At 36.7% G+C, this 14,665-nt stretch overlaps 1 protein-coding gene across 2 annotated transcripts in view; it reads left to right on the plus strand.

Moving 5' to 3' along the window:
- Nucleotides 1-14,665, plus strand: part of pip4k2aa (phosphatidylinositol-5-phosphate 4-kinase, type II, alpha a) — a 29,361-nt gene that overhangs the window by 5,913 nt on the left and 8,783 nt on the right. For both annotated transcript variants that reach the window (XM_039666783.2, XM_039666784.2), the window contains exons 2-5: nt 7,758-7,855; nt 10,615-10,711; nt 14,184-14,336; nt 14,470-14,616. In XM_039666783.2, the coding sequence (XP_039522717.1) occupies nt 7,758-7,855; nt 10,615-10,711; nt 14,184-14,336; nt 14,470-14,616 (495 nt within the window). The remainder of the gene's footprint in view (nt 1-7,757; nt 7,856-10,614; nt 10,712-14,183; nt 14,337-14,469; nt 14,617-14,665) is intronic.

Here is a 14,665-nt window from a genome sequence, read left to right on the forward strand (position 1 = left end):
TATAATTTGAACCTGTTTCAGATGTTCTTGTTACTTGAGTTTAGACTCAGAGGCTCATATGCCATAATGAAGGCATTGTTGACGTCAAGAAGCTGACATACCGAACACCCCACTATGAATGCATTGCTTAGAAACAAAGAGCTTTATAAACATCTGGTAGGAGGACGAGCATTCTCTGAACTAGGCTTCCTGTACTGATGGAGTGCAAGCTTGTCAGCTCTGTAGCGGAAAACCTGACTTCGCTGCCATGGAGACAAACAGGAAGTGGTAGTGTGAAACTTGGCCGATGAAATGAGATAAGTGCTTACTTCTTGAACAAATGAAACCGTTGCTGCAGGCTTGTAATACACCTATAATGTGGCCTCAGCACGATGGGGAGTCTAAAGCAGTCGCCTTTGTATGTTATTTCTGTTTAAAGCATGAGGAAGGTAGTTAAGGAGATCCTGTGCAGCTGCGCCTGGGTTTGTTGAAAATGTTAGGCCACTATCCCTGGATCCTCAAAGGATCTAGCATGTAGATGGAAAGTAGGACAGTGGAGTATGTTGTCTACTCCAGTTTCTCAGTTTCTAATCTTGTGCAGTGCAACGTCTCTAAAACTGCTCACACTCCGTCACAGTCTTGCAGAGTAGAATTTATTGGATCAAGTTTACCAGCTCCAATGGTTAACTGATTTTTAGGCAGCTAAAGACACATTTGTTTCAAACCAGCATAGGCACTTGTTCACATTAGATGTTTTCAATGTAACTACACAGTAAATTACTTTGCAAAGTAAATATTTGTTTCATTATTTTATTAAAGAGTGGGCATCTTGAGTGGGAACATTCGATTTTTCAGGGTTAAGCCAGTCACACAAGACTTTGAGCATGCAAAATTTCTTTGAACATAACAACGGTTGTGATATGATGTCACACTGCAGTGTCTTTTTTATGATCATGAATTCAACATTTAACAAATAGTAATACATTAAAAATGTAAAAATATACATTCTACTCAACCTTTACTGCAAAAATATTGTTCTTTTAATTCAGCCAAGAGGACATGCCATGAAGTAGGCTATCAATCTTCTACTAGTAGTCACACGTCTTCACATGATTCTAATTCGAAGGTCAGAGTTCACCAAACTTGAACTTCGGAATGAAATTTTTTCGCATGAGCTTGCATTTGTGGTCTGACACATTCTAATGCATATGAATGGAAGTCAACGGAACGAAAGTGTTTAGCCTAAAATTAAAATGGTCTCACCTTCATGTTGTTCCAAATCTGTACTAATTTTGTTTCCTCTGTCAAACACAAAAATGTTGGTAACCAAACCATTTTTCTTACCATAGACTTCTATTGTATGAACATGCAAACTGCGAGATTGATTCTAAATAACTTCTTTTGTTTTCATTTTGGGTGAACAAGTATTGTTTAAATAACCATTGAAATCACTGTCAGCAGTGTTATTTTAGTATTATTTATAATATTATGGTATTTATTAATATTGGTTTTGTTTATAATAAAAATTCATTTGAAAAAAAAATGGTTTTAAATTTGAGTAATTTTATGTGCTTCTGCGATATTTTTTTTGTTTTTTTTATATATATATTTTTTTTATTAATGTTTATATTGCTTTCATTTATTTTTAATCTCAGGTTTCATTTTAGTAATTTTAGTACACAAAAGAAAATATTTTGAAGAATGTTTGGTAACCACCAAATTGTATGAAACTCCATGGGGTCCCATCAACTGTTTTGTTACTGACATTTTTCAAAATATCTTCTTTGTGTTCAGCAGAAGACAAATAAATGCATACGGATTTGGAACAACTTGATGTTGAGTAAATGATGACAGTTTTCATTTTGGGGTGAGCTATCCCTTTACTTAAACTTGTGTAACATTTGTAATTTTTTAAATTTCATTGTAAACCGAGGAAGCAATTTAGAGATGATTTATCTTTCAGTGTCATTTTTGCCTATCATTGTTATGCACAGACCCAGCTGTTGGATATAGGCTGTACTGTGTTTCACAAAAAGTAACATATACAGTTCCTTATTTGTCCATGTGGTATATAGAGTCCTGTAAAGGCCTAGGTTTTGTCTCCAAAATAGGCTGTAGCTGCTTAGAGGGACTGAGAAGGCCCCCCACTGTAGCTGACGTGAGGTCATAGTCACAGAGAGCCGTCTTCTGCTCGCTGTTCCTTTACCATTGCCAGTAGACAGGCTTATTCCTCTAGTAGAAAGCACCACTCATACCTCATCCTGCTCGCACATGTTTCTGCAAGCGCCTGTTGCCTCGCGCCTGTTGCCTCTTAACCCCTCACAACACCGCTTAGCTTTAATTGCATTTCAAATAAACACCGCATTAATCCCATCCTGGCTTTACTGTCACTATGCCGGTGCATTTTACATTCTGTTTAGAACAAAATATTGTCAGCAAAAAGTGTTGAGAGACGGAGATTTTCATCTCCTTCGCTTTTGGTTAGCACTCTTTTGGTTTGTGGGTGATTTAGTGTCACTGTCATGTTCTCTTGGCACTCATGCCATCTTCAGCAGCTCTCTGCCTAGCTCTCCTGATCTTTGATAAATATTGTGTACAGCCTGGCGGAGGAGCAGTTATGTTTCTTTTGGTCAGACAGCCCATCTATTCTATTAAAAGGATAAATGGTTTGTGTCAGCACAATCTAAAGAAAAACTAGTTTCTGTTTTAGTGATGAGTTGGCATAAACATTTGTGAAATTGGCATCTTGTATTCATAGTTTTCACTTCCTCATGTGACATTTAATTTCCTATTTACAGCCCATAAATGAATCATTTTTGTTGTAATCTACCTAATTTCTTCGAAATGTGCTCTTCTTACCTATGGCTTTAGCATAGCCTAAGTTCTGACCTTAGTCTGAAAGATGAGCCTAACTCACTAAGCAGTAACCACAGCATGCATTACAGCCTCTTTACACTTGCTTGTGTCAGGAGAGAGTCGTTTTAAAGGGTTTCAAGTGACCTTGTTTAAAATGCCTTACTTCCTTTCGCAATTTGCATTCTTGTAAAGGTTTTCACAGTAACCCAAAGCCTGCTCGGATCGGCCCATAGGTTTCTCCGTGGAACCCCACTCATGTTCTTTTTGACAGAATTGAAGGAAAAAAAACTTATAGTCTGTCAACTTATAAAAAACTTATAGTCTGTCAACTTTTAAAAAACTTATAGTCTGTCACTGTTATTTAAGTTTGTATGTGATGTGACACTTTGCAGGTCTAACAACGCATTCTCATCCTTTAACGTCATATAGAACGCTATATGACAAAACGGCGCTATACTACGCACATGGCACCCGTTATCGTTAATATAACACGTGCTGTGAGGGCTAAGTTTAGGTGTGGGGTGCGTGTCATATTCACGCTAAAGTATTTATAACGTCTTGGGTTTGTGTGTTATATTAACGATAAAGGGTGCCATGGGCGTAGTGTAGCGCCGTTTTGTCATATAGCGTTCTATATGACGTTAAAGGATGAGAACGGGCTGAATTACCTAGATACATAGGGGCTGTTCACATGTCGCGTCATTTGCACGCTCAAGTTTGCCATCTTAAAGGGATACTCCACTTTTTTTGGAAATAGGCTCATTAAAGGCACACTATGCACTCTCTGATTTTTTTGTAAAACAGTGACCTCTAGAGCCGCTGTGGTGTACTTGCACTGTCATAAATAAGTCAACTGTCAAGTGTTCGACTACTTTATAATAATAAAGTTGCCTATCTCATTTGCTGACTTATAACGTTTTTACATGATTTTTGCTAAATCCCAAGTAAATAGCCTATAGTGTAGGACTAATGTATAATTTCATTTGTTTTGATTGTAATGTAAACATTACAAAATGTCAGATGACATCAATAAAGTTAAATGTACGTCACATTATTTCATAACATTGGCCGTTATGATTTCATTAGACATGATTACAATTTATCATAATAGTTAGCAAATTGTGTTCAATTACACTATTTACAACCTCTAGGCTTATATGTCCTAATAATTATGTGAGATATTGACTATGTCCTCGTGATAATCGCAGGAATCAACATCAACAGCGTCAAAATTTAACTCATAATCAACACAATTTGAAGAAAAATTACAGTCGGGAAGTGCACTGTTAGTCAGATAAAGTTTATAACAGTACCTTACGCACGACATAAGAAATCCGAACCATACACGGGACTAACGTTACGTGATACACATCACAACACATGAGTTCAGCTGGCAAACTAGCTCTTGTGGCAACCTCGGCAATAAAACATAACGAAAAAACAACAAAACTAAGAGAAACGACTGTTTGTTAGGAAGCCTGCTTACAGCTTTGGTAAACGAAAGCTAGCTAGACGTGTGGGAATTATTTGAACTGGTCATATATGACCTTAGATTTCCACGACGCATGCGCGAGATTTGCGATCTGCTTACACCAGCTTACACTACTTCAGATCGCAATTCTCGCGCATGCGTCGTGGAAATCTAAGGAAGTCTCGTTCTGGCCAACAAGGAAGAAAAGAAATAGTCGAATAAACTCGTTATTTTTGTTTGTTTTTTCGCACAAAAAGTATTCGCGTCGCTTGATAAACATATAGTTGAGCCACGGTAGTCACTTGGGATATTTAAACATTTTCTTCATTGACTTTTTGGGCCGTCAAGAGGCAGTCCCTTAGGAGCCAATGTGGTAGTTATACAGCTCTCAAATTTAATCAAAAATATCTTCATTTGTGTTCCGAAGACGAACGAAGGTCTTACGGGGTTGGTACAGCATGGGGGTGAGTAATTAATGACTTAATTTTCATTTTTGGGTGAACTAACCCTTTAAGCTCGCGCCAACGATTGAAAGCATGACCGAGCGGACTCCTGTCCGGTTTCTAGCACGGTCCGATTCTCTTTCCCTTTTTCTGGACATTTCTGACCGAGTTTTCTTGGATGCGTGCAAGTAGCTCCATACAGTATGTTGTTGTTGATGTGTGTGATGTCATTGCCGTAAACCATTTCGTGATGTGTCAGGGGCGTTGCTCTCAAACTTGCATGGCTAGTTTTTCTGGCGGCGTCCCCCCCAAGCTCTACTACCACGATGATTCGCCCTACTATGACTTTGTTAACCACTGAAACGACTTTGAAGCTGTTATATTAAGGTACAGATCTTGCATAGAGTGCCTTTAAATAGTTGGGTTTTACCGTTTTCGAATCTATTCAGCCAATTTTCTGATACTATTTAGAAGAATATCAGTAACCAGACAGTTTCTGGTCCCATTGACTTCCATAGTAGAAAAAATATATACTGGAAGTCAATGTGACCAGAAACTGTCTGGTTAGTGATATTCTTCTAAATATAAAAAAAATGGCAATTCGGCATCCTTCGGTGCGATCGGTGCGACAAGCGTGCTTGTGTTTGCCCAGGCACGTCCGCCAGCAACGGCAGTGCTTTTGAAAAGAGGAGAAAGTGGCGTGGCCAGCGTTTTCCACATGTTTTCAGACACTCATGCATGATCATTTGACACATTTTTATTTAGGTTACCTTTGCCACCATCTAATACTTAAAGTTAATCTTTAAAAACACTAATAATTTGATGCCGAAATTCACTTGTTTTTTTATTTTTTTTTTATTTTTTATTTATTTAGACAAAATAGTAGGACTGCCCCTTAATAGTTGACTTAAGTTAGTTTTGTTAGTTAACTTATAAACTTTGTAAAGTTAGGCTTGGTCATCCAAATTTTAAATATAGTCACATAAAAAGACTCCACAGGAATTGGCTAAGTTACGCAGTAAAAAATCGTTACAATGGCAGGTCCATGTGGTAACATGTTAATTATTCCCACTTTATAATTATATATAAGAGAATTTTACATAACAATGAATCTTATCATTCTAGGGTAATTAGCTAGCTATACATCAGTGTATAGGTTTTAAATTGTCGTGTTATATTATGTTATAACAAACAAGATAAATATGCACAAGGAAATAATTGACTGATGAATGTTTGACATTCATGAAGAGGTTTTTCAAAGTTGATATGCAGAACAAATGAGGTATAATCACATTTGCTCAAAGAAAAGACATTCTACCTCCTATAGGTAGCACTCCTTACAGTGCATTTGGCTCTGAGACACCCTCCAAATCCAGAAGCCTGGCATTCAACCAGCCAATAGGAAAGTCTCTAGAGATCAATGCTACAATGATCTCCATTCTCTGAGAGGTCACATCACAGTGGGTCGATGCAATATCTCCTTGTTTTGGAAGACAACCTGTCTCACTCCTTAACTCAGTTAAATGGGTTGACTGACAGGCAGCGAGCCCATAAATACAACTTCTTTGACCTCTGGTTGCTTATGTATTTTCAGAGGAAATGAAGCAATTAGCTGTTACTCACACCTTGATTAAAAGCCCTTTTCTTACTGATTAGATCTATGTGAGATACTAAATGACTGCCATCTTCTGTAAATGTCAGAAGATAACACAATTTGGTTGCATTTCCATGTTCCCTAATTTTTATTTATTTATACCTTTTTATTTTTATAGATTTATTTACATGCACAATATATTATCGACCAACATGAACATAATCTTTAGCAAATCTGAAAATAAATATAATTGTTTTTATACTTTACGTTAATATTTTGTAATGCCCAATTTAAATGGGTTGATTTAATTTGATTTATTTAGACAAAATATGATCATCAATATAGTAATGTCAGCCATTTATTGGTTATTGGCCTTAACATTAAAATAATTATAAACCAGAATTTTAATAGCAGCGTATCCATGTTTATTGGTTCTTTTTCTTTTTTTAGAGTGTATATATATTTATTTATTGTTGTCTTTTTCCACCAAGATTGTCAAACTCTGGCTAATCTTTGATCTCCCATGGTGCTTTGTGCCTGTTTGACTGCTTATAATTATCCTAGTGCATTCACATCCTCAAACAAACAAATATATCACAGTAATTAAAGCCTTCTCCAGTCCTCTTGGGTTTAGTTAGCGCTATTGTTATTTATTTATTTCTTAATAGAGGGAAAAAACTTATGAGTCACCAGATTGTTGGGATGAAAACTGTTCAGCAGTTTTAAATTCCCTCATGTCACAATGCAGTAGTTTCCGTTATTACAGTTTTATTACAAGTGTTGTTTTCACAAGAGAAAACTGTGCAAAGCAGGAACTGATGACTGTTGAATGTAGCACATTGTTTTAGATCCTGTGCAGAGCAAAACAGTGCATTGTGTCACAGAGATATCGCCCTCTGATGAGCTGAACACATCACTCACACTGATGTGTTCCTGTACCTAGCACATCTCAGCACCTACTGTTTGTGTATTAATTGGTTCAGTGTCAATTATGTTAATCGCGAAAAATGTGCGGTTGTTGAAGTGTGTGTGTCAACTGACTGGTAGCAAGTTTTCAAATGTTAGAATTTTGTAGCTTAGTGATAGCCAACAGACTGTTTAATCAGTTGATACTTGGCCATTTTCACATTATTTCATCACCATCTGCAGTTAACCACACCTAACTTTCTCTGTGTTTCTTTGTTTTTTTTATTAAATAGTTTAATAGTTCTATAAAATTTTACATACGTTTTTTTTTCATAAGTTTTTTACATCTCATGTTTTAAATTGTATTATATGCATATTTTTATAGGCTTCCCTACCCTCAAGATATTGGTATTGGTCATAGGTTTCCTTGCCCATATCGGGTGACCACTACATTTGACTCCCATTTAAAGACTCAAACCATTAACTGAATCTCTTTCCTTCTCTCTAGATAAATGAGTTGAGCCATGTTCAGATTCCCATCATGCTTATGCCTGATGACTTCAAAGCCTACTCTAAGATTAAAGTGGACAACCACCTTTTCAACAAGTGAGTTCCTCTCCAAACTTTTCACTGTTCCCCATTCTCAATAGGCTATATGCACTAGGGGTGGGCGATATAGCCTAAAAATTATATCACGATATTTCAAGAATATTTGCGATAATGATATTTATCACGATATAGAAAAAATATATATGAAACAATGTTTTATTGGTGATTGCAGCTGGCTGGCAGCAGCATTAGTGCAAAAAAAAAGTATAACATAACTCCTTATCATTTTATTTTAACAATAACTACAGTAATACATTAACAATATTAACAATAACTTCAGAAGCCTGCACAATATTGTCACCTAATAAAATTTACCTAAACTTTGAAGTACAAAAAATTTAAACAAACAGCGGCAATCCAAACAAACCTTCAAAATGTAACAGTTGCCTTGCATAGTTTTTGGATTAGCATCAAATGAGGTATACAATACCTAATTTATACAATAATTGTATAAAATCGGAACATTTAGGGAAAAAAAACATTTAGTGGGGAATAAATAAGAGAATTGTAATCTGGTAAAACTTTACACATTGCTCTTTGTATTGTACATTCATGAAAAAAAACAAGGTAACAAATCAAAAGGATTAATTATTATATAGCCTAGTCTACTATAAAATTGAGGCATGTTTAAAATGAATAGCACAGCTGTTTAATGAGGCAGCAACATATGATCGATAGGACAGAAGAAAGGCTATTAATAATCTTTCATTGCGCAAAAGTATTATGATATGAAAGGCTCCAATATATCGCACAGCGCTTATGCGCATCCCGAGCGCTGAATGATGCGCTTGAAGCAACACGGAGTCACAGTGCGCACGCGCAGCGCGTCGAATACTCCGCACTGAACAGTTCAAAGCACAAAGGAAATAAATATTGATGCGTAGCGTCGTGTATAATATACAGCAGCATCTAGCTATGCAATCGTTTATCGAGTCCTTTCTTTTAACAGTTTTACATTTCAGTTACTGTGGGCGTGATGAACAATAGTGCTCTGACTCTAGTGTTTTGCTCTAACAGACACCCGGCCGGTAGAAAGTAACATGATGATTTAGTTAACGTTACAGCAATAAAGTCCAGCAAGATAAAGTTGTTTTATGCGAAAGCATAGAACTTGTATTTACAAATACAATAATAGTAACATTGAATCATCTTAGAAAGAGTTTAATCGTGTTGACTGTTGTACCCGAACTGCGGAAACTCTGAAGGAAGATTAGGCGAATGCAAAATGTACGCTAGTAGGGAAGTGGTAAAACGAGTTTTCATGCATATTTGACAAAAAAAAAAATAATAATAATTGTGTTGTTGGAGATCTGACCTCTTGTACTCAAACAACTTCCATACTATTGAAGTAGCGCCCTTTTTAGGAACTAAATCTTGATCTGATCCGGAGGCTGACATGCTGCTGTGTTGTTGTGCACGCGCTAAGTAACGTAAATACGCCATACGTCATCATATCATCAATATCGCGATATGACAATTTTTTATCATGTAAAATTTTATACCGGTATGGGCTATATGCACGCATAAGTTCCGCATTTGACGTAAGGATGCTCGTCCATTTCCGGTTGTGTAGATTAAAGCGGAGGAAAACCGGAGAAAACGGGATTATGGCAGAGTCTTCAATATTTACTGTCCTCCCGTCTTTGAAACGAAACGTACATACGTTTAGATGTAATTTTATATATAGTTATGTTTATTTAATATAATTTTAAAAAGAAGCATAAACACAACGAGGGGTGTCTGTTTTATCTGTTTTTGTGACTAACGTTTCATTGGTATAACCATGGAGTATAAAATTCAATATAAATTCTCGGTATTGCATTGGACTCTATGATCGGCGGAAGTTATCGAGCATCCTTAATCCTTCACCGGAAATAACGCCGTGCATAGAGCCCATTATCGTGGACGGTATGATATGGCACAGCCCTAATATGCACGCATAAGTTCCGCATTTGACGCAAGGCTGCTCTTCAGTTTCCGGTTGGGGAGATTTAAAGCGGAGGAAAACCGAAGAAAACGGGATAATGGCAGAGTCTTTAAAATTTACTGTCCTCCCGTCTTTGAAACGAAACTTTAATACGTTTAGATGTAATTTTATACATAGTTATGTTTATTTAATATAATAAACAAGCATAAACAAAATGACGGGTGTCTGTTTTTGTGACTAACGTTTCTTTAGTATAGCCATAGAGCCATCACTTCTCGGTATAGCATTGCACTCTGCGATCGGCAGAAGTAATCCAGCATCCTTAGACCTTCACCGGAAATTGAAGTCGAGCGACTGTGGCGTAGTTCATTTATAGCCTAAGATTAACTTTTTTGTGTCAAATTGTATTTACCGGTAGGCTTCAAATTTTCATTAAAGTTGGTAATTTGTGACAATTACTTTAATGGACAAAAAAATGCAAGTACCATAAACTTTTGTTGATCACTGAGAGTATTTTTTGTGACAATTCAAAAGTTTTTGGGAAAAATCATATTGGGTTTTTTGTCAAGGGAACCAGTGCAATGCTAACTTCTGGGTTTGCCTACAAAAATATGTCATTGTTGCAGCACTTAGTTCTCGATTGAAAAAATATCCCAGCATTTTTTTCTTCTTCTTTCCTTTATTCGTCACTCTAGAGAAGACTCGTATCTTCCGTTTCATTGTAAAAATACAAAAATGACTGACTTTTCTTTGTGAGATTGACCCAGCCTACTCTAGAGATGTTTATTTGGTATATTCACTTTTATCTCTTTGCTGCTTTGCTTTTCAGAGAGAATATGCCAAGCCATTTTAAATTCAAGGAGTACTGCCCTCTTGTTTTCCGTAATTTGAGAGAGAGGTTCAACATTGATGACCAGGACTTCCAGGTAAGCTTTGTGAAAGGGAGAGAAATGATCCAAGGTGTCATGTTCAGTGTCTTAAAACCACAGCGTAATACTGCATTTGACTAACACAAAATATCAGTGTACTCCTTACTAAATAATGCCAAACAGATTGAGGTCTCTGTGAGAAAAGCCCATAATTACCAAGAAGTAATTTAGTCATTAACCACTCGATTTGCTGTCGTAATTAGGACTATTATTCCCCATAATAACACAGTAATGTCAGAGCTGTCCTTGCATCTTCCAGCCTCCCACGTTCAAATGTTCTTAATTGCCTTCATATCCCTTTCCTTATATCCCTTTCATAGAAGAACATACCTTTTTTAGCAAGAGTAGTCGCAATCAGTGTGCTTTAGGTAAGAAGGGCTTTTCTCAACATTTCTAATTTTGGCTAATGAGGGAAGATATGCCTTTGCGTTTCACTGTAATCAGTTAGAGCTCAAGGTCTTGGTTAGAGCTCCCTGTCTGCTTGTGTGGGTTTAAAAGGCATTACATTATGACTGTAACCCTTTTACATACAAAAAAAAGCATCAGCTTCCCAGAATGTGCTTATTTTATGATCTTGATTAGAGACGTTCAGTGCGAGCTGTTTACTGGCAGTTTATTGTAGTCTAGGCTTCCTATGTTATACATCAGAGATTAATGAAACCTTTATTGCACTAATTATTGCAGAAATGTGTTCGTACAACTACATATTTTCAAAATCAGCTAATCAATTTTAAGGATGCCTATTACAGTGTTTCTCAAGATTAGTTAAAATAATTTAAAACCAGACAAAATAACCATTGAAGTTATAAATCAAGATATTTCTTAGTTTATATTCCACCCTCGACAACTGTTGCTTGAAAAACCTGGATATATAAGGTAACGTAATTAAAAAATATATTTTCTAGCTCTGACAATGTAAATTAATAAAATCTATGAGCATTTTTATTATGAATACACTAATTTTTAGTCTAATCTAATCTAATCCAGTAATTCAAGAACGACTGGAAGAGTCATGGGCCCTTGAAATATTACTGTGGACAATGTGGGGTCTTGGAATCAAAAGTTTTGAGAACCACCCTATATAATTAGGCTAGTTTAGGACAGCTTTTCATGTTGGTTATAAGTGGGCGGTACTTGGGACTAGACGTTATGCCGCAAGTCAAGAGTCTGGCTATGCAAAACTACCTGCCTGATAACAGCTGTTTTGTAATACAGATATAGCGTAATCCCGCTATGATTTCCTAGCTGTGTGTTTTTTCAGTCCGCCCTGCGTCCTCTGACAGCTACGTGCCTCATCATCACTATTTTTTCAGCCCATCTGTGCACCACTTCCCTGCGGAATGAGCCATCAGCTGAACAGCTACAGGCCCTAACCCGCATGACTCAGCCTGGGAAGCCTTTCGAAATCTCATTTCCTGGTTTTGGGTTTGTGTTTAATGAGTATACTTGGTGAATATGGTCATGAGGAAATCCAACCACATAGATTTGAGGAACAGAGACGCATCAAAGAGGCGATAGAAATATGTGTTGTTGTGTTGTGTATGTTACATGTTTGAGGTAGCATACCTGTAAATGTACGTAGAACTGCTCAGTGCAGCTGTACCTGTCACTCCTCCACATTGAGCAGAAACCCTCCGGTCTTTTCATGTGCTTTGTGTCCACAATGAGCTTTTTACCTGAAATTGATACAGAGCAGTTGAAAAATAGCTGTCTGTCCACATCTAAGTGGTCATGTGTTGGTGGGCAGGGCAATACAGTAAAACTCTTATACCCTTTTTCCACGAGAGCCAATGCTCAGTGGTGAGTTCTGTCAACCCTTTTTCAGAACTTGAACTTCAGAACTTTCAGCATGACATAACTGACTTACTACTTAAACTGTCCACAAACAAACATGCAACAATCAGCATCACAGGCTTATTTTTTGTTGTGCATTAGGGCGCCACGATATTGGAATAAACTGTCATTGCGATATTTAGTTTTTCTGCTATATGAAAACAATTTCAATGAGAACGATTTGAATCATTCTAGGATGATTGGGGTTATTATTTAAGGTAGTGCATCTGCATTCTGCATAGAAACTAATAAACAAATTACAAGCATCTGAATACAATAGAACAAAGACACTGATGAAATATGCAGTGCTTTGTTTTTTATGGTAAATTAACTATTCAGGTACAGACATTGTATATTCAAATGTAAAATAACACTGCATAATCTTAGCTGTATAAATTAAATGTGATTCATATAATCAATACAGTTTATCTTTGTTAAAGCTACAAAAAAGATTTTCTCTTTCTCTTTTGTTGTTTGATTAACTTTGGTGACACAAACAGTATTCAATAGAATGCACATATCCAATACTGTAATGACAAACATACATTTTCTTTCTCTGTTTACAACTCATAACCAACTGCGTTTATGAGGAAACTCGTCGAAACGGGCATTTTGACTTATTTTTCCGTGCACAGAACCGTTCAAGCACAAATAGATAAGAAAGGGAAGGGAATTTGGTGTTCACAAACTTTACTTGCTGTTTGCGTGGCTCTGTGTGTGAGTTGCATTCTTCTTGCACTTGATGTTTAAACTGACAGGACTTAACTCTATGATGGTTAAACTTTGCAATTAATCTGCGAATCACATGCGTTCACTTCCGAGCGAGGAGACTGTTGACCTGTACGGATCAAATACGAACCCTATACTTCATTTCACATCCTGCGATGTGACTATCACGGGTGCGTATAAAGTGATATCGGTGCTAAAACGAAACTTTGTGCAGCCCTACTGTGCATATTCTTATTTTTGAGTATGTATGATAAAAACAAATTTAAGAAATTAATACATTCAGCAAGGATTCATTTAATTTGATCAAAAGTGATAGTAAAGACGTTAACATTGTTACAAAAAATACTGTAATAAAGTAATAAATACTGTAATAATAAATTAAAATACTGTAAATGCGGTTCTTTAGAAGTTTCTATACATCGAAGACTCAAAAAATACTAAGCATCAAACTTTTAGGGTAATTACATCGTCTTGCATTCTGGATAGTAACATTATTGGTTCCTGGATCGAAACAAGAAGGTGTGTGCTGTACAACTGATTTTTCTGGCTCAAAACTGTAATGTGTAACAGGGCCAGATTTTGTGGAAAAGTGGAAAAATACTGCTTTTTAGATCCACAATTTTATAGTGTTAATCAGTTGCTAATAAACATTGGTGGTTGCCAAAGTGTGCTTAAAGAAAATGTGTAAATAAATGCAAAGTTGAACATGATAGTTAAAGATGGGAAGTTGAAGAGAAATGGTCTGTTTCAACTTCTCTGCTTTTTGAATTATTATTCATTTCTAATTCAGTGTGATGATGTTTAGATATCACTTCATGTATAAATGAGTCCAAGGCCTGTCAGTTGCATCCATTGTTGTGTTTATTGTGTATGGCAAGACATCCTCCTCTTTTCTGTGTGTTGGCAGAACTCTTTGACCCGTAGCGCGCCCCTCGTCAGTGAAGCTCAGGGTCGTAGTGGTGCTCGCTTCCACACCTCCTACGACAAGAGGTACGTCATCAAGACCATAAGCAGCGAAGACGTGGCTGAGATGCACAACATTCTCAAGAAGTACCATCAGGTGCGAACACAAAAGCTCATACATTCCCTATACAAGCACTTTATGCATTTGACTGATGTTTTACCAATCATTTTTAAATTTACATGCACATTTATAATGAGCCAGATGGTTATAAGTTCTTTTCTCGCTGCAGTATATCGTGGAATATCATGGTACCACACTGCTGCCACAGTTCTTAGGCATGTACCGCCTCACTGTAGATGGAGACGAGACTTATATGATAGTCACACGCAACGTATTCAGCCATCGGTTGTCTGTGTATAAGAAATATGACCTAAAGGTAAGGATTATGAAAAATGAGTGGCAAAGTCAATCCAGATGATTATTAT

Source organism: Pimephales promelas, chromosome 22, assembly GCF_988280905.1.
Source record: "Pimephales promelas chromosome 22, fPimPro1.hap1.1, whole genome shotgun sequence".
NCBI lineage: Eukaryota > Metazoa > Chordata > Actinopteri > Cypriniformes > Leuciscidae > Pimephales > Pimephales promelas.